At 45.3% G+C, this 27,743-nt stretch overlaps 1 protein-coding gene and 1 pseudogene across 1 annotated transcript in view; one reads left to right on the plus strand and one right to left on the minus strand.

The window, feature by feature from the left end:
- The window catches only part of LOC114622640, a 150,300-nt gene that overhangs the window by 45,641 nt on the left and 76,916 nt on the right, over positions 1-27,743 (plus strand). The window contains exons 15-22 of the mRNA XM_028769051.1: positions 192-319; positions 9,856-10,056; positions 10,890-11,011; positions 12,448-12,676; positions 16,398-16,600; positions 19,554-19,709; positions 22,560-22,653; positions 23,440-23,577. Coding sequence (XP_028624884.1) covers positions 192-319; positions 9,856-10,056; positions 10,890-11,011; positions 12,448-12,676; positions 16,398-16,600; positions 19,554-19,709; positions 22,560-22,653; positions 23,440-23,577 — 1,271 coding nt within the window. The remainder of the gene's footprint in view (positions 1-191; positions 320-9,855; positions 10,057-10,889; positions 11,012-12,447; positions 12,677-16,397; positions 16,601-19,553; positions 19,710-22,559; positions 22,654-23,439; positions 23,578-27,743) is intronic.
- LOC114622637 lies at positions 5,047-7,925 on the minus strand (annotated as a pseudogene).

Raw genomic sequence — 27,743 nt, forward strand, 5'->3', positions numbered from 1 at the left:
TTGTTGACTCGGAAGTCAACATGTGCGGACTTCAGGCCTGGTCCTTTGCAGGCGTCCCCTCAGGTCTCTTTGGGGAGCCCTAGTCACCAGCTCAGATCCACTCCAGGGATGGAGCTGATTGTCTGAGGTTTTCAGGGATGGAGCTCTTTGAGAAGGCACATCTCTAACCACTCCCACTGACTTCTTCCCAGGTCACAGAGAGGTCAGCCAATCAGAGGACAGCCAGCTCCTCGGCTGGGCCCATGCATCCGTGGACCGATTTGCTGTGCTGTATGACCTGTGGACTTGCGAAGCAAATCTTCTGGAAGGCAAACGCCAGGTATGATTCTGGAAGGCAAACTGTCTCTCAAAGATCTGTCTGCTGGCTGTGGTGTTCTACACCTGTAATCGCAGCACTCAGGAGTGAAGACAGAGGAATTGCCCCAAGTGTGAAGCCAGACTGGACTACCCCTGAGTGTAATAAGACAGTCTCATAAAAAAAAAATAAGCAAAACTGAACAGCAAGGTTAAATTTTTTACCTTGCTAGGTACTGTTTCAGGGCTCTATAGATACATGCAAGAGAAAGTTCATATTCATAGTCTAACGAAGGTATTGAGAGTCCTACTTATACAAGGTTTAAACAAAGGCGGATCCTTCATCTTGAACGTCCTAGGGCTTCTGTGACAGAAGTGTAGAAACACCTTACTGTTTAAAAGGCATCTGGGGGGAAGCTCTGGGTTATACCATTACATATAAGATTTACCATCATTACAAAAGTACATTTCTGCCGGGCAGTGGTGGCTCATGCCTTTAATCCCAGCACTTGGGAGGCAGAGGCAGGCGGATCTCTGGGTTCGAGGCCAGCCTGGTCTACAGAGTGAGTTCCAGGACAGCCAGGGCTACACAGAGAAACCCTGTCTCGAAAAACAAAAACAACAAAAACAAAAAAAGCACATTTCTACAAATCATACAAAGAGGGAAATTTGTGGTCTATAAGGGTTCATCCAATCTCAGTGAAGAGCCTCCTTGTAACTGAGACACATTCAAGAGCTGGGGGGCTTCAGTGGAAAGAGATATTTGTCTTGTCTGGGGACTGTCTCTGTTTCTCATGGAGAAAACTGTCTCTAAGTCTTTCCAGAGGAACAGACTTGATCTCATTGCTAAAAGATTAATAATGTGTCTGGCAGAGAAAGACTCTTAAACATAGGGAATGCCGTTTACAGCATCATACGGGGGATGGCGAGGTAGAAAATCCTTCCTTGGTAGACAGCTAATGGGAGGGTTAACATACTAACCCTTTTTGGGGTGCAGACTGGTAAGGGCTTGGGAATCATTGATTTTAAAGTTCACTGTATAACTTGGGTTTCTTGGAGTTCCCCACTTATAATTCATTTTGCCCAAGAAAATTGTACAGTTTTTGTTCATTTGTTTTGTTTCATTGTTTTTGTTGTTTTTGTTGTTGTTTGTTTTGTTTGTTTGAGACAGGGTTTCAACTGTCTGTGATTCTTCCAACTGTATTGGACCCCAGTCATATACACATATACAATAGATATGGGAATTGAACATTACTGAAAATGAATCATAAAAAAATAGTTTAAAATAATCCTTTGGCACATTGTGGTTCTGCCTCTTACTAAGAACAAAAGTAAATTTCCATACTAATGAAATAGCTGTCCTTGTTTTCCTGATACAATCCAATTAAAAAATAGGCTAATTTGATATTTAACATGCTGTGGAATGACAGTAAGAAAACAGTAAAAATAATCTGTTTTCCACAAGTAAAGGCATTATGTTTTTATAAGAGCAGAATACCTACATGTACAGTAAAACACTGACATTTATTACACACAGTGGTCCCAGGTCTCAGCTGGGTGTTTCAGGCAGTGTCCATTGGTGAGGTAACATTAACAGAATGAAGTATGCATGCTGTGTGTTCAGAACTCGGCCAGCACAGAAGTCTCATGATGCAATGTGGGCGAGCATCACTCTTATGGATTTGATTCTGAGCTAATTTTTGGTTGTTGTGTATTCAGGAACCTTTTAATATTTTTCTCTTTCTCTGTGTATGTGTGTGTGTGTGTTGTTTTCTGTGTGTGTGTGTGTGTGTGTGCATGTGTGTGTGTGATCCCTATATTCTGTTACCATAACTGTTGTGAACCATTGTTTGGGAAGCTTTGGAGATGTGTAGAAGATCCATAGAGCGTGCTGAGCTTTGTTTTCAGTAGCTGTCTTAATGTCCTCATCGAGGACGGATTGAATAAGAACTCCCTAGAGAATAGATCACCTCCATTGGCGATCTGGAGAGTTAAGAGGGACCTAATAACAAGGATGTAACCATGGAAGCAGGGAAGGGAGCAGATGTGTCACTCTGAAGGAGACATGGTAGGTGTTAAGGATTGGGTACAGATTTGGAGTGAGAGTGAAAAGAGCTTCCAAGGGCCTAGGAAGGAGCTTCTAGCTAAAGCACGGTGCAGGAAGAGTGAAGCATCATTAAACAAGATGCAAGTGTACTCAAAGACACAAGTCTTCAGAGTGGAGGGGCTCCATCAGATGTGAATGTTTTGTGGGGAGTTATAGGTTGAAAGCCATGAAGTAGATACGGGCTGAGCTATGACCATGGATGTTGAACCATAGCCATGGATGGGCCCCTGGTGATACCTACTTTATGGGGTAGGCTGTGGAGCAGAAGGAGAAGCCAGAACTGAAGGCAAACAAGGAGGAAATAGTTTGAGAGCTGATGGGGAAAAGCTGGAGGATGCCTAGTGATGCAGAGCATAGTAAACTATTGGGGACGATGATCCCTCAAGGCCCCAGAGTAGGATCAGAGTTCAGGGCCCCTGTCAGGAGGTGCCTGAAGGGTGGAAGAGAACACCACAACTGTGACGGGGTCTGAAGACCAGGAAGTAAATGAGGCTTCTTCTGTTTTCATAGCAGAATAGATGGTTAACATTTTGTGCCCTCTGGTTAGTTACTCTTGGAGATGTAGGTCACTGTCATTTGGAAACAAGTGTCTGAGCTGAAAAGGTACAAGACTTGGGCTTTGGAAGACAATCTTTTTTCATAGATGACCTTGGCCTGCCAGTGAGGACCTTCCATTGACCAACTAAGTAAATGAGAGATTTGGGCTTGTCGTGTGGTAACATGGCCAATTCATTACTCCAGGCACAAGTGTTTAAATGTTTCTGTGTGTGTGTGTATGTGTGTGTATGTGTGTGTATGTAGATGTGTGTATGTGTTTGTGTGTATATGTTTTTGTGTTTGTATGTATATGTGTTTGTGTTTGTATGTGTGCATATGTGTGTATGTGTATGTTTGTATCTATGTGCATGTGTGCATATGTGTGTATGTATATGTGTGTGTATGTGTGTGTGTGTATGTATGTGTACCAGTGTTCTCTTCCCCTCAGGCAGGGGATTCAATGACAATAGAAGAGTCAAGGGACAGAAAAAGCAGAAGACTAAGCACTCAGTGAAGACTGTAGGAAACTGTAGTTCATTCTATGCTAACCTGTCAAAGATGCCCACTAATTCCTTCCAGGGTACACAAAACTATTTTAATTTAAAACGATTGTTGAAATTATCCCCCTCCAGTCTACCCTGAGAATAAGTTCTCTATAGAAACTGAGTTTTCTGGGCCAAAATTGTAAAATATAGTCTTCCAAGTCAGAAACCCTAGCCAAAGAGTCCATCTTAAATGGCTAAGCCAACTTTTCATCTGAGGTACAGTTGACTCCTACCCTCCACTCTGACTCCGGGGCCAAGTCTCCTCAGCTGTTTTCGATTGTTAAATATGTTGGTATCACCACTTACGAGGTCCTGGGACATATTAGGTTCTTCCAGATCTTTAAAATAACCTCCATACGTATGAAGACTCATAAAGCTGGTGTCAACGGCTTGAGGGACGAGAGAAGCCAGAGAGTTGCTGCGGTAGCTCCTGGACCATGCTGTCCTATCTCCTGATTTCCCCACAGGAACCAGACATGCTCTACAACAATTTGGATCCATAAACATATACAGCACTAAAATGAGTTTTGTGTGTTACTCCTGTGACAAGGGAGAAGAGGTTGTGTGGCAAAGTTGTGTCTACCATTGGTTTTCAGTTTGACACTTTGGTGTGATATAAAGCACTATCTTTTTTTTTTTTCAAATTTCAAATATATCTTAGTGCGCTGAACAGTATATTCTGGTGCTGTCTAAAACACAGTCAAATGACTTTAGTGGTTTTCATCTATCTGTAACGTTTGGAACATCAAGGTCAAGATAAAAAATATTAACAAAACTATCCGATTATAATCGCCCCCTCCCTGGATCTGAGCCTTGTCCTGAAGCCGCACTGCCGTCCTTCTCAGCCTGAGCTCCTGGTACTGGGACTGCTAAGTGTACTTGGGAGCCCTGGGCCGGCCCTGCTCATCCTCTCCCACGGTGACACCCTATGTATTCCCAGGCCGCAGTGAACTCCCTTGGCATCACAGAAGCTCAGGTTTGTTAAAGGAACTGACTGGGGACACTTGTAAAAGTAGAGAATGTACAAAATAATTTACAGAGTGACAGATGGCTTTAAGTGTGTGTTGTTTGAAATCTCCTTGTTGTGTGGGGACACACAGGAAGCAATCTGTCAGCAGGGGCTGGGCACTTCTGGTTTTGTTTTTGTTGTTTTGATTCTTTGCCGTGAGAAGCGTGTGCCATGGATTTAGTTCCCCAGGCATCCTGAGCCCACAGTCCACGGAGACTCTCAGGTGCTTCAGATGAAGGCTCCCGGTCTGGAGAGAGGTGGGAGGAGCCATCGGCTCAGGCTTCTAGTTCTTGGAACTAAAGATGCCCCAAAGATAAAGCAAGGATATGCTTGAGAGACACAAGGAGCTAACCTAAACCAGAAACTAAAGCAAAGCCCCACTACATAGAAATGGGGTTGTCTCAAAGGAAAAGGGACAACTCAGAAGGGTGCAGGTGCCTTGCCAACTAGTTGAGCCTCCCTGCAAAGCAGCTGGGGCTTCGGTGCAGCCAGATGTGGTCTCAGGTCCATCTGAAGTGGAGTTTTACCAGGTTGGACACAGCCTGGCACCAGGATTAAGAGCCGTAGCGATCCTGAATGGATGTCATGACCCCATTGGCAAAGATGGAGAGTTTTCCAACAACAGAGCGCACACCTTGTTTGAACTGTGCCATATCCGGGTCATTGGGCAGCACATTCGAGAGGTTGTAGTTTCCAGCAGTCTGCTTCCTCTGCTCACCAAAAAGGTCTGCAGAGCTTATGGAGGAGCTAGCGGAGAGCCTCTCCAGCTGCGCCCGGGTTTCAAAATATGTCTGGGCTTGTATTCCAAAGTACATGTCTGAGGAAATGGCCTTTACGTTACCGAACTTCTTCTGTATTGCCAACAGGCTCATATTCTGGCTTCTGGCGAACACTGGGCCTGTCTGAAGAGCCTGTGCTTTTCATGGCAGGCTCAGGGTCTCTGCTGCTGACTTTCTTCCAGTAGAAATCAGCACCATCATCCCAGCTAGAAAAGGAGCTGCTTCTTAACTCCATGGGGTCGTCAAAGTACCTGCTGCTGCTTTGATCAGACCACTCAGAGCTGGAGCTGAAGTACGAGTCCTCTGGGTCCTCCTGGTACTTCCTCCTTGGCTTTGCCAGTGTGAGCGACTCCTGCTCAATGGTCTGCATGTCTGAAGTCACGGAGTGGGAGGTGCCACTCCTGTAGCTTCCAAAGCCTATGCCCAGCCGCTCGGCTTCCACCTTCTTCTGGCCGCTCAGGTTCAGTCTTTCATCCTTCTTCCTGTGAATTTCCAGGTCCTTGTAGGCCAATCACAAGGACAAAACAATGGATTCCTCCTTAGGGGCACCCCTGGCCAGGTCTTCCTGTTCTTTCCTCTTATCCACAGCCTGAGCTTGCTTTTTGATCTCAGTGAAGGATATGTTCATCAGTTTCTGAGCTCCCACGCTTCCTTTTTTGTCTCCAAGTCCTTTTTTTGCTTGATTTGGCTTCTTTTTTTTTTTTTTATAATGGATGAAACCTCTGCTGGTGCAGCCTTCCCAGGGATGTTCAGACCTTCCACGCTTGGCCCTTGTCCTGGCCCACCTGCATGTTTTTCTGGAGTGGTTCCCAAGCCCCACGATGTTAAAAAGGCTGGCTCTGGGTGTACAGATGCCTGCGTAGTGCCACTGACTTGCAGCAGGAGAGAGAAACCATTAGCTAGCAGGAAAGCAAGGACTCCCCACTAAGGCAAACCCCGCATAGGGGCGGGAGGAGGTTAGCAGTGCAGGGCCCCTGCTGAGCATCTTAAGCACTGTTTTAAAGTTACCATAAACCTTAGATCTTACACATAAGACAAACTCATAGGATAATCTCATAAATGGCTCGATATTGTCAATTCTGTCTGCTTTCCTGTTTTCTCAGACATTCCCTGGCCATCTCCCTGCTGTGTAGCGTATTACTTTCTGAGAGGTGGCCCTTGACACACAGAGGTGACATTTGACAGGTTTGGAAGACTTTTCAGGCAAATACCAGCCTGAAGTTTAAATGGTAACGGGCCAGTTAGCAAACAGATAACAAATAGAACTGGTGAGGCAGAAAGATCATGCCCCACCCTTGCCTGGAAGGAATTCGTAATGAAATTATGCAGTGATCCATCTTGTGCCTTCTCTCAGCTGAGCCTAAACACTGGAAAGATGATATTAGCTTAAATTATATTTTCCTTCTCAACAGGTAAAATATTCAATATTTGGGACATGCTTACCTTAAAAGAGTATTTGTCATTTATCTGAAATTCAAAGGATGCCCTGTATTCCTACTTATTTGGGTGAGGCTCAGGAGGCAGGCCACAGCTCACATTAGACAAGCCAGGACAGTTTAGCAGAGTGTGTTCTCACTTTCTATCATGAGTTCCAGGGATTGAACTCAGGTCCTCCCACTTGGTGGCAGGTGCCTCACTTGCTGAACCGTCTTGCCTGCCTGGACACCCTATGTTCTTATTTGCTGACCCCAGCAACCTTATCATCAAAAATGAACGTTCGATTTAGCATGGTTCTTTGCCACTTGGCCTCATCCAGTTGGGATGGCCAGAAAGGACTCTCTCCGCAGCCAACTTCTGTAGAATCTCTTAGAAGCATCACCTGTCAATAAAAAAGCTGATGGCCAATGAGCTGAGGCAGAGAAAAGGAGGTGGGACACTGGCAGGAAGAGAGAGGATTCTGGGAAATAGTAAGAGTATAAAAGAGAGATTTGGGGAGAGACTCAAAAGATGAGACAAGACAGAGGACAGACAGATGGACAGGAACCAGCAGGTAGATGAATTCAGGAAGACGCTGAGAGAAACACTGAGGGGTCTCGAGGGAAGAAGCGGGCCAAGACTGAAGAGAGATAACTAACCAAGTGGTAGGTATAGCATAGTTTGAATGGATTAAATAGATTACGAGCTAGTCAGGGAATGAGCCAAAGTTTATGGCCTAGGCATTTAATAGTAACTAATTATTCGCAGAGTCATCATTCAGGGACCCAGGGCTGAGAAAGGAAAGCTTGAATTTTAAAAATTACTTTTATTAACCAACTTCCCTCATCGAATAACCAACGATTGGACTCTTTGTCCAAAAAAACAGGTCAAGAAGTTTAAATACCTTAAGCCAGCTCCCAGGATTAGCCTGGCCCAGTCAGAAGGGTTCACGTTGGGCTAGAATGCGTTTAAAAGTAAATGTCTGTTCTCTAATCTCTCCCTGGGACAGCGGAGTGGTGCTCTCAGCCTGTCTAGTCACTCCTCCTCCATCTCGTCATGTTCTCTGTCATTTAAACATTGGCTAATATTCTAGTGTGGCTCTTGGGTGAGGAGATCCGGTCACTAAGAGCACCCTGCTCTTCATTTTCTGTGGGAGAGTCAAAGGAGATCCCCATCTTTCTTCATTTCTGACTCCATTCTGTGAAGTGTGAGTTTCTAACCCCTGGCACACCTTCCATGGTAGCCTGAGTCCCCTTGGTGATTTCCTGTTCATACTAAAGTTGAGTTTGGTACCTTTTCAAGAAGGCACCCACCACGTTTGAGTGCCATGTTAAAGCACAGCGATGAAGTGCCTAGAGGAAGCAACTTCAGGGAGGAAGGATTTATTTTGGCGCACCCATTTGAGCGCATGCATTCATTTTGATTCGGAAGGCATGGAGGCAGGCAGATTCATGGAGCCAGGAGGGAGAGTGTACCTGGGGATCCTTACCTTCTCACATCTCAGCACAACAGGAAGTGGAGGCAGGACCTTCTTGGGTAAAAGAGGAAAACTTTCTCCTCTGCACTCTGCAATTCAGTGCCTTGGAAATTAATGATGAAAGATGGAAGTGTTGACTATGTGTATTCGTGGGGGTCTTCAGAGAACAGGGGACTCAAAGAAGCCAACACATGAAAACTCATCTTCCAGTCTATAAGTAGGCAGTTGGATGGAACAGATCTTCTCAAAAGAGGAAATACAGTAACCAGCAAATATTTTAGTTTTTATTACATTTATTACTTTACCTGTGTGTGCCACGGTGTGTGTGTGTGTGTGTGTGGAGGTCAGAGGAAAACTTGTAAATTCTCTTCTTCCACTTTGTCAACAGATCCCAGGAACTGAACCCAAGTATTTAGGCTTAGCCACAGGTGCTCTTAACCACTGAGCCATCTCCCTGGCCCAAATAACATTTTAAAAAAATGTTTAGCATTCTTACTGGTCAGAGAAATGCAAATTAAAACTACTCTGAGATTCCATCTCACCCAGTCAGAATGGCTACCTCAAGAAGGCAACAATGAGCTCTGCTGACAAAGTAGGGAAATGGAATCTTCATAGTGGAGAATCTTTAACCAACGTGGAGGTTTCTCCAAGAAGCAAAAGTAGAGCTACATATGAGCCAGCAATGGCAGTCCGGGGCACTTTCCCAAAGGGCTGTCTTCTTCCAGAGTCACTTGTCCATCCGTGTTTATTGCTGCTCTAGTCACAACACCAAGAACATGGAATCAGCGTAGACATCTATCAATGATGAACATACAATGAAAAGAATGTGGTACATGTCCACGGCCCTTGTAGGTGAATTTTAATAAGCAAAACCAAAAATAAATAAAACAGGATGTGTGGACAGATAAAAGACACATCGTTAGAAGAAGCCAGGATGGGTGGGATGCCAAGAGGAGCCGCTGGGAAAGGACGCTTCTCGGACCTGTTGAGCTGCCTGCAGCTTGTGCGGTGTGCTCTGGCTTTACCGCTTTCCTGAGCTCTCATTCGTGCTGGGGTGGGCTTAGGTGCTGTAGGTGCCTTAGAGCCATTTCTGCTCCTGTGAGTAACCCCTCCCCTTATCCCTATAAGGAACCTCCCCCACCAAAAAAAACCCTCGTTGATTCACCAAGTTGGACTTTTGTATAGTATCTGTGCTTTGGTCTGTCATCAGTTCAAAACAGAAAAAGAAGATATTATCAGGCTTCACCTGATAATAGTATTTTTTAAAATGATAAAAGATAACAGATCTAACCAGAGTGATACATTGTGAAGAAGTAACCAGGAAAGAGGGTAGGCTTCTAGGAATGGCAAACATTGGGGTGTTGTCTTAGCCAGTGACACTATCAACTATGTAACATTCCTTTATTTGTGAAGAGCAGGAGAAGAAAGAACAGAAGTAGCTGGATCAGACTCCAGTCTAGCCCTGGCTCCACTGTGTGAGCTACAACTTGTGCCTCTTCACTCTGCAGGCTTGCTACCTGCACCATCTCTTACTGTGTTTGCCCACACCAGACCACTAGCAAGCCAGAGATTCCAGCATCTGTCTTCTGCTAAGGCCCTAGGGCTTGTTAAAGCCCAGGATGAAGCTTCAGTCTTGTCTGCTGGCCCCAGAGCTGTTTCTGCTGCATCTTGACTATAAACCTCATTTTCAGCTTCTCGATAGTTACTTTGAAGCCTACCAGCATACGTTGGACCCTGAAGAACAGTTTACTTTAGCACAAGCAATAACTGACATTGTGCACCGACGCCCCAAGTTTGATCTCAGCCACTCGTATTTCACTAAGGCCTACCAAGATGACTGCACCTGCCTGAGGCTTCACCTGCAGCTAGTGAGGGGCGTCCTCAGCCACCACGTGAGTAGGGTTTTTAATGGCTCCATCTGGAAAGAGGGTGGGAGATCTAAGCCAGAGATAAAAGTAACATTCTTTCATTGCAGGTCTAGAATCTGGGTTTTCTGGGCAAAGTGTTTATCTGTAAGCTCATTTGGGCTTCTGAATGCCAAGCATAACTTAGGTCTTAAAGGGAGGTTTCTAACCTCAACTACAGTTGATGCACAAGGAATCAAGAACTTCATCTTTTATGAGATCATAGGGTTATCATCAACAAAAGGATCTTTCCAAGACACTATCATATACAATATTGTTTTTTTCCCATATAAAAAAGATTTTTGTTTGGGTGGTTTTGTTTGTTTGTTTTGTCTCTGTTTTTGAGACAGGGTCTCACATAGTAACCTGGGCTTGCCTTGAGCTTCTGGCAATCCTGCCTCAGCCTGCCTCAGTGCTAGAGTTGTAGATGTGGACCACCACACTTGGCTTTTGAATTTTATTTTATATTTTATTTTATTGAGACAGTCTCCTGCCCTGTAGCCCTGGCTGTCTCATAGTGTAGCTCCAGCTGGTCTGAAACTCTCCGACTGTCCTGGAACTCACAGAAATCCACCTGTCTCTGCCTCCTGGGTATTGGGACAGAAGACTTGTACTACAGGCCCCGCTTTCTTTTGCTTTTTCAAATTTGTTAGCTTTCCTTTCCTTGGCTGACCTTTGACTGAGAGACCAGAATGTCCCATTGTAAACAAACCTTCAAAACCACATCCAGGTGAAACCTAGTGAAGAGACGGGAACACGGGGTTTAGCCTTCTCCTGTCTAAGCTCACAGCTCAGGTCCTGGGAATATTTATTGTTTGTAGCTGGAGAAGGAGCGGGAGGATGCCCAGAGGCTCTGGCGAGGGGATCATCCCGACGCTCACAAGACATTCGGACTTCCCCTGAACATAATTTTCAAGCAATTTGTTTCCATCAGCGACAGCTGGTAAGTTGGCGTTGTCTTTAGCATTTTATATTTAATCTTCTACAGCAGTTAAGGATGCAGTGTTGGATCAAAGAACTAAGCTTTTAAGCACCATTCGGTGGCTAGAGGATGTGAGAGACCTTGAGCAGAGCTCACTTATCTGAAGCCCGAGTGTGCTTTTAAGTTGCTCAGAGAAGAAGAATCTCTTTCTTCTCACAGTATCACTAAAGAAGCTTCTGAGAATTGGCCAGACAAACCTCTGGGCATTACCCTTCAAAGAGCAGTATTCAATTTCCTGAGACCACTCAGAGCGGGTACACCTCCTCAACATGACTACTTCCTTCCCCTGTTCCTTGCTGGCCTTTGAGTTGGAGGGCCCCTTGACATGGCAGACCCCAAGTTGAGCCGTATAGCCTGAGATCAAACTCTCCCCATTGCCACCACAAGGAGGGGACTAATTGTCTCTCTTCTCTCAATACCCAGCACATACTTTTGAGGACATAGACATGAACATAGGTGTGGCCCTCAACTTCCGCAGGCGCACATTATAGACGGTCTTTATGTAAGAGGTTGCCATGATGGGTTACATCTTTGGGACAGGCGGGGGCTGTGAGGGACAATAGCTAAGATATTAACTTCTTAAGAAAGAGTTCGGTTTGTGAAGCCGCACCTCCCCTTAGAGGTACAGGGCTGATGTCGTCACCATAATGAGCTTGGCACCAGCTGTGTGTACATCTTGCTGTGAAAAGTCTGCTGTTCAGGAAATGGCTTTTGGCAGATCAGGCTGAGGCTAAAATGGGTCAGTCTCCAAACACAGTGCCATTGGCTCGGTTGAAGTTTCTTTTCAGGTGTTGAGCTTTAAGATCTAGGACCAAGCTGAAACTCACTTACATAGACGCTAGTGGGAATATTTGTGCTCTTCAGTCTTAAGGTAGAAACACTCTTGACTTGTTCTGTATCTTTTTCTTTTTAAATCCACCGACAAGTGTTTTATTGATTTTTTTTTTTTTTGCCTCGCCTGTTCTAGGTGGCCCTCAGTGTACAGAGAACTTAAAAATTGTCTTTATTCATTAACATTTGGGGGGAGAGAAGGAAAAATTCCGGCAAAAAAGATAGATACTATGAATCATGGAAATTTTTTTCTTATGTAATCATTTTTATTTCTAAGCTATTCCTTTTTCAGGCGGTCACTGAAGCACTGAGGGTTTTGTTATAGCCATTGCTTATGGACAGTTGGAAATACATCAGTTTCTTTCCATTTTACAGGCTTTGTGTTAAAGCAAAGAGCATATTGCAGTACTGGTTAATTCCCTCTGGGCTTCCCTGTCTGTAGAAAGATCAGGACACGTAGGAGCTGTGATACTGGTCTTTAAAACTACAAAGTCAGATATCTTTTTAAAAAATGTCTGTATTCTTTGTTGTGAAAAATCAAATCATCCTTTTTTCTTCTCTTCAAGCCCAGCTTCAGAAAATGTTCATCTGTTGGAGTTGCACCCTTCCCTTGGCCTGGTTGGACTCATCCCCAAAGCTCTGGGGCACCTGTTTCGGGAGGCTCGCCATGCCCACAAGACTGCATCAGCCAGCAGGCTTGCCCAGCTGGAGATATGCATCTTGCAGCTTGCCCTGGACCTGTGGCTCACCCCAGCCAAGCCTGAGGCCTGGTACAGTGCACAGCTCCAGAGAGATGTGGGTGTTTTTTCTGACAGGACAGTTGGGTCCTTGGCAAAGAGACCACTTCCTTCCAGATGTTTCTGTTTAGCTCTCTGTTTGGCTGTTTGGCACTCTTCCCCTCTGTTTGGCCAGAGAAAGAGCATAGTCACAAACCTTGCCAATATGTCTATGTGATTTTTGTTTTGGACAAAAGCTTCTAGCTAGTATATAAGGATGTTGCTATAATTAAAATTAAATGGAGGATTACATAGGTACATAAAATATTTTCTCACCTCCCTCTGCGCTTTAATGATACAGTGTGTCTCTGTGTTGGGGAGAAGCTGGAGAACACTGGAAAGCCGTAGTGGTCAGCGGTTCCTACTGTGCCTGGTACTGTGTCTAAACTTGTATTTCAATCCTTGGCATTCTCTGTTAAGGCTTTGAATGCTTCGCTGGGGCTTCCAAACTGATCTCGTTTATGGCCTCTTGTGATAACGGAGGTGATTTGAAGGATATCAGCCCCTTGGGTCAACATGGTATCCTATCCTCTCGTGCCTAAACTAACATCACCTTTAAAAAAAGAGAGGATTTGTTTTTAAATTTTTATTATTTTATTTGTGTATGTGTGTGCCTTTGTGTGTGGGGGAGGGCTGTGTGTTTATGGATGTCCATGGAGGACAGAACACGATGCTGGGTACCCTAAAGCTGCAGTTACGAGTGGTTGTGAGATGCCCAGTGTGGCACTGAGGAAGAAATTTGCCTCCTCTGGAGGCACAGGAAGGGCTCCTAACCCCCGAGCCATCTGTCCACCCCTAAAATCATTTTTAAAGAGACAATTGATTTAAAATTTATTAAGATAATATAAAAACTACAGAGAATTGTAGCAGAAGAGGAAAGAACACATTTTAATTTAAAGCTATTCAAAGGCAGACACTATTAGTACAGTCCCTGATGCTTGGGTGGCTGAGACAGGAGGATCAGAAATTCAAAACCTGCCTGGGCTGCACAGTGAGTGTCAAGTCAGCTTGAACTACATAGCAAGATCTTCCTTCAAAAGCTGATAAAGGAAATACGATTTTAAAAAGGTAAAAAGAGGCCTGGATCTACAGATCAATGACAGTGCTCACCTAGCATACACAAGGCCCTAGGTTGAATTCCAAGGACTGTGAAAGTAATAAACGAATCCGTAACCCCACTCATGACAGTTAACTCAAGCTTCTTCCATGCATAGGATACAGTCATACTTTTCATATGTTAGTATCTTTCAGTTCTATAAGTCTTTCTGGGTTTTGTTTTGTTTTTTGAGACAGGGTCTCACTATGTAGCTCCGGCTGCCCTGATATTTTCACTATAGACCAGGCTGGCCTAGAACTCACAGAGGTCTGCCTGCCTCTCCCTTCTGAGTGCTGGGTTCAAAGGTGTGTGCCACCATGCCAGGCTCTACTAGGGTATAACTGATGACTTGAAATTTGATTCTTAGATACTGATTGGCAGATTGCTTTGAAAATAAAATCATGCCAATGTCTATAAAAACCAACCAATGTATTAGAGATGCACTTCCACTACAGTGCAGTATTAGCATTAGAAATGCAATGTATGAAGTAACTCATTGCGTGCATGCATGAAAAGTAGCTTTATGGTATTAATGTAGACTTCCTTGTTACTTATTACATATAAATATATCTGTGTATATATAGATGTATATAGATAAATGTATGTGTATTTTCTCTCTCTCTACATATATATGCATATATATATAAAATTTGTGTGTGTGTATGCCTGTGTGGATTTATGTACACCATGTGCCTGCAAGTGTAGTTGCTTACAGAGGCCAGAGGGGGGCCTCAGTTTCCTTTACTTGGACCTGTAAGTGGCGGTGAGCTGCCCGATGTAGGTGCTGGGAACCAAACCCTGCAGGTGCTCAGTCTCTGGGCCATCTCTCTAGCCTGTGCTGAGATGACTTCTAACACATTTGGTCACTAGCTATACTTCTCTGTGTGAGTCTTTTTGGTTCACTTATCTGAGAAAATAACTTCACTGCTATTCACTCATCTGAGGCTTAATTAAATAGAACTTTATCATGTTTTCTGCAAATATCTTTTCATTTGTCGTTTTTAAAGCAAGCCTTCTTATTTTTGCAAAGTTGGAGCTGCTGTTCATTTCCTTTGTGATTGTGTCTGTCTTCTAAATACAGGGAGGACGTCTCCCTTTGGGTGTTTCGTCTGTCTCCTCTGATCCCTATTGTAATTTGATTTAATTTTTAAACATCCAACTCTTTGCTGGAGTTAGTGTTCATGGGATGATGCATGAGGCAGAGATTGGAATGTTCCCGAAGTTCTGAGCCATTTGTCTTACTTCCTTTTTTAATTCTCTCAGTGTCTTGTAGCACCATATTTAATATTAATTTTATAAAAGGTTTTATTTATTACAGAGACAGTCTGGGGTGACTTGTCTAGTCTCCTGTGAATGTCACAATTTTAATTATTGCTTTGGAAATATGTTCACAATTAAACCTGGAAATACTGAGTATCTAACCTTTTGTATTAGAAAATGCGTATACCACTGCCCTCTGAAGGCATGCAGGAATGTAACAGCTCTCTTGGGAATCACAGATGAAGACTTTAGGAGCCTGAAAGTCACATGTCCAGTAGACAAGTCCTTTGGTAGATACATAGGAAGATGGCACAGCCTGTGGAACAAGCCAGAAAAGGGAGAGAAAGGTCCTCAAACTAGGTCTTTCTTGGAAAGGGTGCATCAGATGTTCACCAAGGCAGAAGGGTATCAAAGGTCACTTGGATGTTTCACGGATCACATGGGGCCACTCGGGAGTGAAGAGGCACTGAGAGGCAGGTGGGGCTAAGGAACTCAGAAGTAGGGGCTACCCAAGCCACTCTTGGTACTACTGAATGACCTTGTAAGACTTAAAGGTCACAGGCCAGGCTTGGTGCAGGCTCACAATCTCAGATACTCAGGAAGTGGAAGCAGGAGGTTCAAGGCCAGCCTGGGAAACTTAATGAGAGCCTAGGTTTAATTTTCAGGCATTTTAGATTTCTCGTTGCTGAAGGAGGCAGAGGAGGAAGAAGAGGAAGAAGAGGAAGAAGAGGAGGAGGAAGAGATCTATGCTTCTCTGGGGGGGGGGTCTGGTGAAAATTGAAAAAATTCATAGGTATGAAAAGTCTTTATCATTTTGAAACTGCAATCAGAAAGGATTATAAAAATTGTTCTTTGGCCACCAAAACATTTTTAAAGATTTTTATTTATGCATATGGGTCTTTTGCCTGCATATATGTCTGTGTACCACAGGCATGCCTAGTCCCTGCAGAAGCCAGAGAAGGCATTGGATCCCCTAGTACTGTAGTTACAAGTAGTTCTGAGCTGTCATGTGGGGGGTGGGCATCATCCCAGGTCCTTTGGATGAGCAGCCAGTGCTCTTAACCACTGAACCATATCTCAAATTTTTAATTTTAATCAGTGACTTTTATTTCTATTTAGTCCCTTCTCCCCCAGTTTTTAGACTCAATGTTTAGACTCAAAACATTTCTAATAACAAGATTTATCCTCATAATAACAAAATACTTCTGCATATATTATCTCTCATAGCTCTGGGCAGCCCTATTGATTACTGACTATCTGCAACTGTCACGCAGGCGGCCAGGAGATGATGCTTTCGGAGTCTGTACCACTGAGAGTATCTTTTCTTTTTAGTGAACACGATGCTGCCTCCTTTGAGTTTTCAAATTCCTTGGTTTCCTTTCAGCTCTTTTCAGCTAAAGCGATGGGTGACCCCTTTCTCGTGGAGGAGGTGGGCCTGCTTGCACTCAGCTCTGCAGTGGACAGAGAACAGAAACGAGGACAAGATTTCCACACACTGCTCCTGGACACGTTTTCCAGACTTCTGGAACTCCTGACCCTCCGTCACCGGCTGATAGAAGCGAGCACGGAGAGTGCATACTTGGCTGGGTTAGTGGGGGACCAGAAGCTTCATGGAAGGAACTGGGGAATAAATAGGAGAGTCCAGGGCTCACTCTCCTGAGCAGCTAGATGAAATGATGGCCTTCCTTCCTTCCTTCCTTCCTTCCTTCCTTCCTTCCTTCCTTCCTTCCTTTCTTTTCTTCCTTCCTTCCTTCCCTCCAAGCCTCCCATGAGCCTCTCTGACCATTCCACCGAGCAAGAGTCTCCCAGTGCTACCCACATTTTCTTTGACTCAACAAAAGTCCTTTTGTTCAGATGCTTGATATTGGTTTGTCAGCTTTCCAACAGGAAGTCACTGCCAGGCTGCTTACCGTGCTATCCCGTGACCTGGAACCTTAATCTGTCTGTACTGTCATAGCAGAGTACCCGAGACCGTGTCATTTGTAAAGACTAGAGATCGATATCTAATAGTTCTGGATGTTGAGATGTCCAGGGTCATGGGCTCTGTCTTAGGGTTTTGTTGCTGTGAGCAGAGACCATGACCAAGAACAACATTTAATTGGTGCTGGCTTACAGGTTCAGAGGTTAAGTCCATTATCATCAAGGCAGGAGCATGGCAGCGTCCAGGCAGATGTGGGGCTGGAGAAGCTAAGAGTTCTACATCTTCATCCAGAGGCAGACTGGAGAAGACTGACTTCCAGGTAGCTAGGAGGAACATCTTCAAGCCCACACCCGCAGTGACACACTGCTTCCAAACAAGGCCACACCTACTCCAACAGGGCCACACCTACTCCAGCAAAGCCACACCCACTCCAAACAAGGCCACACCCACTCCAAACAAGGCCACACCTCCTAAGAGTGCCATTCCCTGGGCCAAGCATCTTCAAATCACCACAGGGTCCACACCTGGCAAGAGCCTTCTTGCTGCACCATCCTGAGACAGAAGATAGATGGACAATAGAGCATGCTCTGCTTGTGTTCATTGTGGACTGGAGAGAGAAGGAGCAGAGGAAGTCAGAAAGGAGAGAGGGGAAAGGGTCTGATGTCTTTCCATCAGGAACCCACTTCTACAATAGCTGGCCCCTTATTCTCTAACAGCAGAGGCCCCACAACCAATCATCCCTTTAAAGTCTCTGTCAACTATCCTTGTGTTGGGATTAAATTTCTAACATGCCAACTTTGGGAGACCTCCAAACCATAGCTCCTGGTGTGGGGCCTGGGCCACAGCACTCACTCTGAGGATCTTGGTTGACTTTTCTCTTGCACACAATGAAGCTGACTAGCAGAGGGCCTGAGACAGGAGAATGTGTCAGGGGTAGCATCTCCGTCTGGAGAGGGCAGGGCCTCAGCAGGGCAGAGAAGACAGGTCCTGAGGAGCTCTGTTTCAGGTTTTAATGAGAGCACATGGGCAAGACCTTTCCAAAAGGAAGAAAATGGAGAGAGGGTTTGTTTCAGACACATCCAGTGTTGCTCTGACTCCCACAAGAGGCCCTTCAGGCACAGACCATGGATTAGCCCCCAGTCTACCAGCCACCACTGAGGACCTGCTTGACCAGTCTTTATGGGACTTCGTGTGTATCATCTCCTTCTTAGACTCACCTTGCAAGACAGGTGCAAACACTTCATTAGCAAGGAAGTAGAGGGTAGGAAAAAAAATCGAGTAATTAGCTTCAAATCTCCAAATTAGGAAGTAGCAGAACAGAAAGTGAATTGCTCTTAGGCAGGCTGTTGCCTCTCAAACACTGTGTCTCTGCGATGCATGCATCTCTCTCAGGAGTTAATAATGTAAAAATTACCCATAATATATTATAATCATGAAACTCCTCTCACTTGAAAAAGTACTTTGGGAGCATAGCAAAGAGAATATTTCATTCTTTCTAAGTGGATCAGAGAGAGCATCATGGGAAATGGTGCTATAAATAGAACTGGGCCCCTCTACAATATACAGGATCAAGAACCAGTATATTGCCAGGCAGTGATGGTGCACACCTTTAATCCCAGCACTTGGGAGGGAGAGGCAGGCAGATTTCTGAGTTCAAGGCCAGCCTGGTCTACAGAGTGAGTTCCAAGACAGCCAGGGCTATACAGAGAAACTCTGTCTCAAAAAAAAACAAAAAACAAAAAATGAAAGAAAAAAGAAAAAGATATTAAACTGCAGGCACTGGGTTGGATCCTAATCCAACAGGCTGATGGACTCATAAGAGGACCATTGGCACAAACGACACAGGGAAGGTATGGGAGGGTCCATCTATAAGCTAAGGAGAGAACAATGGGACAGCTCCCCCTTCATAACCCTGGAAGGAACCAACTTGCCCACACCTTGATCCCAGATCTGAGGCAATGGATTTCTGTTAACACACTGAGCACTCGCTGTGTTTCTGTGGTACTTCGTGGCAACCCTGGTGCACTGGTCCAGGTGCCAGTCGAACTCATGGTGGGAACTGGTTTAGACTGGAGAGAATGGTAGATGTTTAAGACTGAATTGCCAGAGAGACACACATCCGGAATAGAGCTGAGAGATGAACCAGGACAGGCCTGAGGCCACAGATTCTTCTGTGAGGATATGGTTTTAAGGCCTGATGCAGTTGATGAGAAGACGGTCAGGGCCAGAATCAAGACCACATCTAAACTCAAAGCCGGTGAAGCCTGGAAAGGGGTGGTCACGGGGCAGGAGCATGGACAGCGTGGGTCCAGCAAAGAGAGGCTCTCTCCAGGAAGGGGGTGAAGAGTCAGTGTGAATAGCACTAGAGGAGGACAGGGACGAATCGTGTCTCAGAAAGACTGGTGAGCCCACGAGTTTCCTAGCACAGCGACCACTGTGTAGGAGGTGAGGACTGAGGTGGTACCCAAGTGCATCCCTGTTTCTGTCACTGGCCTGACCTAGTGGCTGCACAAGAACATTTGAGATTGTTCTCTTTGCATAATACAGGGTCTTGTTCGATTTTGTGTTCACTTTCTCTTGGCACTAACAAACACACCCTTGCCCCTTCCCTGCTTTTAGGCTATATAAGGAATTGGCAAGAGAGATGGGTTTTGAAGAATCCCATTTGCATCTGAGGCCGGTTCACTTTGAGTTTGCATCACACAAGGACAAGGTTGACCCACCCCCGCCTGTCTTCATAACTTCTCTGCTGGAGGACAGCAGTCGGGTAGACAGGTGAGCCTCCAGGGGACAACGGTGTCACCGGGAGATGCGTAACCAGTGAGAATGCTTTCCATCATCTCTGGACATAAGTGCAGTTGTGTCTTTACAGTCTCCTCCTTGGATGTAATCTGCCATCCTGTCAGTTTCTTCCTTCTTTCTTTTTTAATAAGGAGGAAAATACCAATATCTCAATCAAGGGTATAACTGGATTTAAAAATACAAAATCGGGTTGGGGAGATGACTCTATCGATAAAAAGCTTGCTGTGCAAGCTTGGGGACTCAAGTTCAGATCCCAGAACCCATGTACAATGCCACATGAGCACAGTGGAGACCTGTAGTTCCAGCTTTGGGAGGGGAGGTGGGTGATCCCCAGAGCAAGCTGGCTAGCCAGAATTACAGTATTCGTGAGCTCTGGACCTACTTAGAGACCTCATTCAATAAGGTAGAGAAGTGATGAAGATAATTTCCAACATCAACTTTGAGTGTCTACATGCACAAGCACCTCCCCCAAACACATGTGCACGGGCTGGAGAGATGGCTCAGTGGTTAAGAGCACCAGCTGCTCTTCCAGACGTCCTGACTTTGATTCCTAGCAACCACATGGAGGCTCACAACCATCTGTAAATGGATCTGATGCCCTTTTCTGTGTGTCTGAAGACAGTTGCAGTGTACTCACATACATAAAATATAAATAAATCTTAAACAAACAAGATAATGCTTTTAAAAACACACGTGTGTACATACATGGAAACATGTGTGCACATACATGGAAATGTGTGTACATACATGGAAACGTGTGCACATACATGGAAACGTGTGCACATACATGGAAACATGTGTGCACATACATGGAAACATGTGTGCACATACCTGGAAACACGTGTGCACATACCTGGAAACGTGTGCACATATGCATGACTACTAACCTCACACACACTCAAATATGGAAAAAGAAAATAAATGGCAAGAAACACACAAAATCACCGAGACGTGGGAGAACCAGGTCAGAGAATGCAAAGAAAACCACAGCTTCTCAGCTTCTCTGGTGGACCATGTCCTTCCAGGTAGCAAGGAGTGTGAGGGCTAGCCTCCTCTCTCACTTTCCCACACTAGGAAGAAGCCAGCTACACTTCTACATCAGTGACAAAGAGCACAGAACCCATATGCAGACATCTTAGCTCCCTTCATGGGAAACCATTTCCAACCACTGAAACCCCAGGGACAGCCCATGGCGCTCTGCTATGAGACAGACACAATCTACTCTGTGGCTGCAGCTGTGGTCGTGGCTATGGCACCTCTCCTCTCCCACAGCCAGCCTTTTGTACATGGGGAGGGTCAGCTTCTGCTGTCCTCACTTCTTCCCTTCTGAGCCAGTCTGTCTTTCCTCTCAGGATCCCAGCGCTCTCCCTGGAGAGTTCAGGTACTGGCTCCACCCCTAGGAAGGCAAAGGAGACTCCACAGAGGGAAAGTCTTTGTACTGCTAGTGTAGTTTGTAATATGACTCAGACTTGCTATCAGGCTGCTGGACACCCCGGGGCATGGGCTGGAGTGAGAGAAGTTTGCGTAGCAGGATACTAGGGTGGTTTCTCAGCAGTGTGGAAATGAGGGCTGCATTCAGCTTTAATGGGTGGAACAAGGTCGCTGCCCCATGTGTGCCTTAGGTTATTTAGCAGCATTTTTGATGTCTACTGGGGAGACACCAGTGACAGCCTCTGTCCTCATCCTCCTCTTCCTTCTCCTCTTCTTCTTCTCTTTCCTCCTCCTCTTTGTTCTCTTTCTCCTCTTCCTATTCTCCCTCCTCCTCTTCCTCCTTCTCCTCTTCTTCCTTTTTCTCTTCCTCCTCCCCTTCTTCCTCTTCCTCCTCCTCCTCTCCTCTTCTTCAACCTATGTACCCCTTTGTTTATGACAATTGAAGATGCCTCCTGATGTTGCCATATAATTCCTTGGGGATCAAGTTCTCTTGCCCTATTTCACCTCATAGCTAAAACAAGATGAGCATGCAAAGGCAGGAAGCGCGATGCATCCTCATGTGAGGCCAGGTGTCCAACCACCACTGTGGAGCCAGACTGTAGCCGAGGCTTTTGTAGAGGTGATTTTCTAGATAAAAGAAGACCCCACCTCTTGGCACAAGCTGCTGGGTGCTCTGTGGTTTGGTCCAGTGGTGACTGGGCCTCCTAGTGATGTCCAGTTACACTCTAAGACAAGGGGAAACTCTGGAAGGGTGATTCCTGTATTAGAGAGCATGCATCTAGACTTTATTTTATGTATGGTAATTCCTAAAGTTGTCACTTTGGGGAGGCAGAGTGAGGGCAGCATGCAGGCCACACGATACGGTGTCTTACACTTTATAAAGCACATTTGTACATATACATTTCACAGTTGTCCTAACTCTACAATAGCTAACAGTCCCAGTCACAGATGAGAAAAAAAGACTGATAAATATTAAATTACTTGACAGAAAGTTACAGCTTCCAAACAAAGGGCTATGCTGCAATGCAGGAATGTGATATAGAAGAGAGGCTAGTCAGCTGCTGGAGCCAGGGAGAGCGGGAAGTAGATGCCATTTAGGGGTGTACAAGAGGGGGTTAGTGGGAGAGCCTGAACAGATGTAGTCAAGAGAGTAAGAAGAAAAAGGAATGATGAAAAGAACTTCCAGAAGTATGGAGTGGTCGTCACAACCAAGTCCAGGGAGGACTGGAAAGACTCCAGAGCCTTCTGGCATGGTGTTGAATATGTCCTCTGTAAAGCTTGCTATGACCACTGGCGTCCCAAATCAGATCAGCTGCTGTCCTGCGACATCAGATGGGCGTCCCCTGACAGGTGGTGTGTCAGGATGGGACAGCCCCACTTTTCTTCTAACAGATACTACCCCGCCTCCCTCGCCCTAGCCATCTCTGAGCTGGATGCCAACCAAATCGGCAAGTTCAGTTTTTACACAAAAGAAGCTGTTCTCAAGGTAAACAACTCTATAAGAAACCATCCTCAAGGTAAACAACTCTGTGCATTGTTTTGTTTTGTTTTAAAGAAAAGATGTTAACATTGAAAAAGAACCTAAACTAAAACAAAGCAGTTTATTCTTGTATTCTTTTAAAAAAAAAATCCATACAAATTGGCTTCCATCCATAAGAAAAGCCTTCTCCAAGCTCCACACCTCTGATTCCAGTGCTGGACAGGTGGAGGGAGGAGGATTAGGAGTTCAAGGCCAGCCTCAGCTACATAGTGTGTTTGGATTTGAGGTTAGCCTGGGCTACATGGGAGCATGTCTCAAACAAGAGAAAAGCTTTCCATTATTATTAATAATGCTGGCCTTGCGTGGGCCTGGCTTGAGGCACAAGGACTGCAGCCCCCATGTCATAAGTTCTGTTAGGGATGAAAAGAAAGGACACACAGCGAGCCTAGCTTTCTAACGTGTACAGTTGGAGCTTTCATCATAGCTTTTAGAACCCGATACCATTTTTCTCCCTTTGCCTTGAACTTTTTTGCTTTTCTGTGGGTAGATATTTTTCTTGATGGCTTTCAAGAGCCTGTTTCTGAGTTCATGTAGTCCATCAGAGTCCTTCCCTGATCACAGAGGGATTGCATGGTGTCCACCTACACAGCAGGTCAGACCCAGAGGCTCCCTGCCTGGGACGAGCGACTGCCTGGGGAAGCGCAGGCTAGTTTAACCAATCTGTGAGCTCCACTCTCGGCTACTCCTCCCTCTGGAAGCAGTCTCTTTGTAATTTACCTTCTCTCCCTGCAGCTCTTGGTTCATTCAGGAGTGGAAAATATGCAAGTGACCCTCGCATGCCAAACTGCTCAGAAGAATGCTTTGATGGTGACCGTTCAGCAGGTGTTCTTCTATCACATCCCTGGGGCAGCCCGCCCTGTCGATATCAAGGTCTGCCTATAGGTTGGAGATGCCAGAGCATGCTGTCCCTGCCCAGCTAATGCCAGGCTGCCCATTCCTCCTCCTCCTCCCTCTTCCCTCTCCTTCCCTCCTGTTTTGCTTCCTCTTTCCTCCCCCTCTTCCTCCCTCTCCCCCCTTCCTTATTTCTCCAATTTCTCTCCAGTCTCTATTACCTTTTCTTTCTTATGTGTGGAGGAAAACAGATGCAGTTTCTCACAGTGTTCACTCAAAACACAGACCACTTCTGTGACTTCAAAAGCCATGGAGGCTTCTCCCCAACAGCAAGCAAGCAAGATATTCTGCAGAAGTCACCATCTGGGACGCTTCATGTTCAATTCAATGATGACACCACGCACCTGCAGCATGGAGCATCTCACAGATGAAGGGACTTCAACACCAAAGCTGTTGCTATGTCAGACCTAGTCTAGGCCTCTGATTGGCTGGCTACAAATTGGAGCACCTAGGACTTCCTCCTTGGGCTATGTACTATAGTTCTCACAGAATGGAGAGAATCATGGTTTACAGTTTATTATAATGGATGCTTGAAAGGCTATAAATAAGCCACCAGATGGAGAGACGTATAGGCAGTCTGAAGGGCCCTGACTTTGGGAGGTATTGTCCCCATCATGTTGGGGTGCATGATCCCTATGGCGTATAGATGGATTCTCAGTCACTTTCTTGCAAGCCTCTGCATGTCCAGCTGTTCTGAGATTCTCCAAACTCTGCTCTTTGGAAAGACTTTATCACATGGCCTGATGGGTCATGTGACCTGCACCGAGACTTGGACAAGACTGTAGAAAAGCAATGGTAATGCCTGTCCTAAGGGATTCAGTGAGAACCTGATTAGAGGAACAGTCCTCCTCAGATCTTGTCTTCTCAAAGGACAGGATTCAGCCAAAGGACACAGTTCAAGCAGAAGTTTATTGAACAGCACAAAGCAAAGGGTGACTCATTCCTTCTAGGGGAAGATGAGCTTGGGCTGACCTGAAAAGTGGAATTGCTGGGGTGTGACAGTGGTGTCACAGTCCACTGGGGTCTGTTTTGACTTTTAAGAAGGTTTAATGACTATTTATGAGGGGGTCAGCATATTGATGAGGTCAAGTGATAGCCCTCCAAAATCATGGCAGACCCCAGCTCTCCTTTTTGGGTATTTCTTCCTATGATCATCTTGAAAAGTCTTAAGGAAAAGGGAATGCCAAAAATCACAATGACAGTAATTTTTTAATGCAGTCAGGACCTTTTGATGATACAGACCCTGACTTAGTACACATGTGGCAGCTAAGAAAGTCTCCTGGAGCCTAAGTTTCTGATACAGTAGGAAGAATTTGAGTGTAGCTTTAAGGGTATTTGTTTGTTTGTTTGTTTGTTTATTCATTCATTCACTCTACATCCCAGTATCAGCCCCCTCTCTTCCTAGTATCTTCTCACTCAGATCCTCACCCCATTTCCCACTCTCCTTCTCCTTTGAGAAGAGGGGAGCCCCCTTTGGTATCCCCACAAACACATCTAGTCACTGTAGGACTAGGTGCGTCGTCTCCCGCTGAGGATGGACAAGGCGGCCTGGTTAGGGGAACAGGATCCACATGCAGACATCGGATTCAGGGACAACCCCCACTTCAGTTGTTGGGGGACCTGTGTGAAGACCAAGCTGCACTTCCGCTACATATGTGCAGAGGGCCTGGGTCAAGCCTGTGTATGCCCTGTGGTTGGTGGTTCAGTCTCTGGGAGCCCACAAAGACCCAGGTTCGTTGACTCTTGACCTTTCTGTGGAGTCCCTGTCCCTTCTAGTCCCTCAGTCCTTCCCCCAACTCTTCCACAAAACTCTCTAAGCTCCCTCTAATGTTTGGCTGTAGGTCTTCAAGGATATTTTATCACAGAGGGACATTGTGAGCCTCGGGAGACACAGCCACGAGACACAGCTGTGTCCTAGATCCCACGTGTGTAACTCTCTGTCTAACCTGGAGACATAGTGACTAAGAGACAGCTGCTGAATTTTGTTACAACATATCAAATTCCTTGCCTACTCAGGCTCTTTACCCTGTCCTGAGGGCCTACAGCAGAATTACTTATGCAAAGGAGTCTTACCTACTGTTGAAAGGTGGATCACTGTATTTAAGACTAGGGTTTCTTTGACCTCTGCAGAAAGAAATTCCAGTTTCCACGGCCCACTTCTGGGAAATGGGCAGGTGAAAGGCCCCTGGAAGAGCAGGGTGGGAGGGTGAGACCTCCAGCTTTGCCTGTGGTTGAGGCTTAAGCTCCTCAGGGTTATTCTAGCCACTTAGGCAATAACAAGGCCTGGGGGGGGGGGTTGACTCAAGAACCCCAGGCGACGGGAAACATGCGTATTTCATACCCCACTTCCTTGTTTCCCTTCCTTCTCCCTCCCCTTATGTGAGCGGTGATGTGCTTTGTATATTACTACGAAGTACAAACTGGCTAGACTCACCCAGGACAAAATGTCCCAGTTTTTAACCCTTCCCATTCGTAGATAAAAAATTCCATTGTTTTCTTGTTTATCCTTCTTATAATTTTTTTTAAATGTAGGGAGACAAATTTGATCCACACCCCCCCCCCACACACACACACATACTCATGACCTCCTCAGATGCTCCCCACACACCCTCTTTGAATATCTACACACATGTGGATAGACACAACAGACACAAACAGGTACATATACTTACAAACAAAAATAAAAACTTCAAAAGTATTTGATTCAATCTTTTTAGTCTATTCCCAGGACCATGCAACCATTGACAGTTTCTATTTTAGAAATATTTATATCATTTTCCAAAGAAACCCTGTACCTCAGGGGTCACTCCCACTTCCCCTCCCCTCAGTCCCTGGTAACCATTAAGATACTTTCTGTGTCTGGACTTCCGTGCCTCCACTGTTCATATAAATGTGATCATGCCTTTTGTGTTCGACTTCTTTCACTTAGCGTGATGTTTTCCAAGTCTGTCTGTGTGACACTACCTATTGTACCTCATTCTTTTTCATTACTGCATAATTATTCTGTCATGTGGTTATACTCCATTTTGTTTATATATTTGTCAATGAGCTGCCTTGACTTTTTGGCTATTAGAAAGAATACTGCTGTGAACAACCACGTACAGTGCACAGAGCAACCATGCCTGGGTGGTTAAAAACCTGTAGAAGTTCTTTGTAGCCCAAAGCACCATGCCCGGGATCCTCATCAAAGTATACAAGATGTCTGACCCAAGCTTTCTCTCATGCATGTCCTCTGAACTCTATTTTCAGAGTCCTAGACATTTTGTATTCTACACACGCACTCCTCCACACACTTGTTTTCCCTAAAGGATGTTACTCATCTTCCATGATTCAACTTATTGCTATGGAGCCCACTAGAGATGCTCACTTAGACACAGTTTATGACCAACTGAAAGTCTTCATCCCAGCCGGCTGGGACTACACTCAGGTATTAGGGGACCCAAATGTAGCTCCAAGCATTTAGAGCAGTGGCACTCAACCTGTGCATCATGACCCCTTTGAGGGGATCAAACAACCCTTTCACAGGGGTCTTATAGCAGATATATTGTATCTCAGATGTTTGCATTATGATTCATAATAGTAGCAAATTTTTAGTTATAAAGTAGCAATGAAATAATTTTATGGTTGGGGGTCACCACACATGGGGAACTATATTAAAGGGTCACAGCATTAGGAAGGGTGAGAATCACTGAATTAGACCAAGGGGCTTTTAAAGAGCAAACCCTTTTCTTAAGGCAAAAAATATCCTGTTATCTCCATCATCAGCTGTTGGCAGAGGTTTGCACAAGCAAGCAGTTCAACAGAAGCTAAGGTAAGCTGGCTGAGGCACGTTGACCGTCTAGAATGGAGTTGGGTAACTTCCCGTGGGATCCTCCATCAAGGAGATCAAAATCTAGCTAAACCTGAAGTGGCTTCAGCAAGAATACAAGATGGAGGAGTGTCCGCACTGTCTGGCCCCAGCACGTTACATCTTCCAGAAACCATCCAGCTCTCTTTGAGCTCCGCTAAAGTGAATTTTATGATTGCTTCTTCATAAGATGCACGTGCAGATAGATTTATAAATCTCTTACAACTGTGGGACAGGAAAAGGTCTGATAGCAAAATCAAGAGATGGAGCGAGGGAGGAAGAGGATACAGGAACAGAA

This window comes from Grammomys surdaster, unplaced genomic scaffold (genome assembly GCF_004785775.1).
Source record: "Grammomys surdaster isolate TR1022 unplaced genomic scaffold, NIH_TR_1.0 190, whole genome shotgun sequence".
NCBI classification, from domain to species: domain Eukaryota; kingdom Metazoa; phylum Chordata; class Mammalia; order Rodentia; family Muridae; genus Grammomys; species Grammomys surdaster.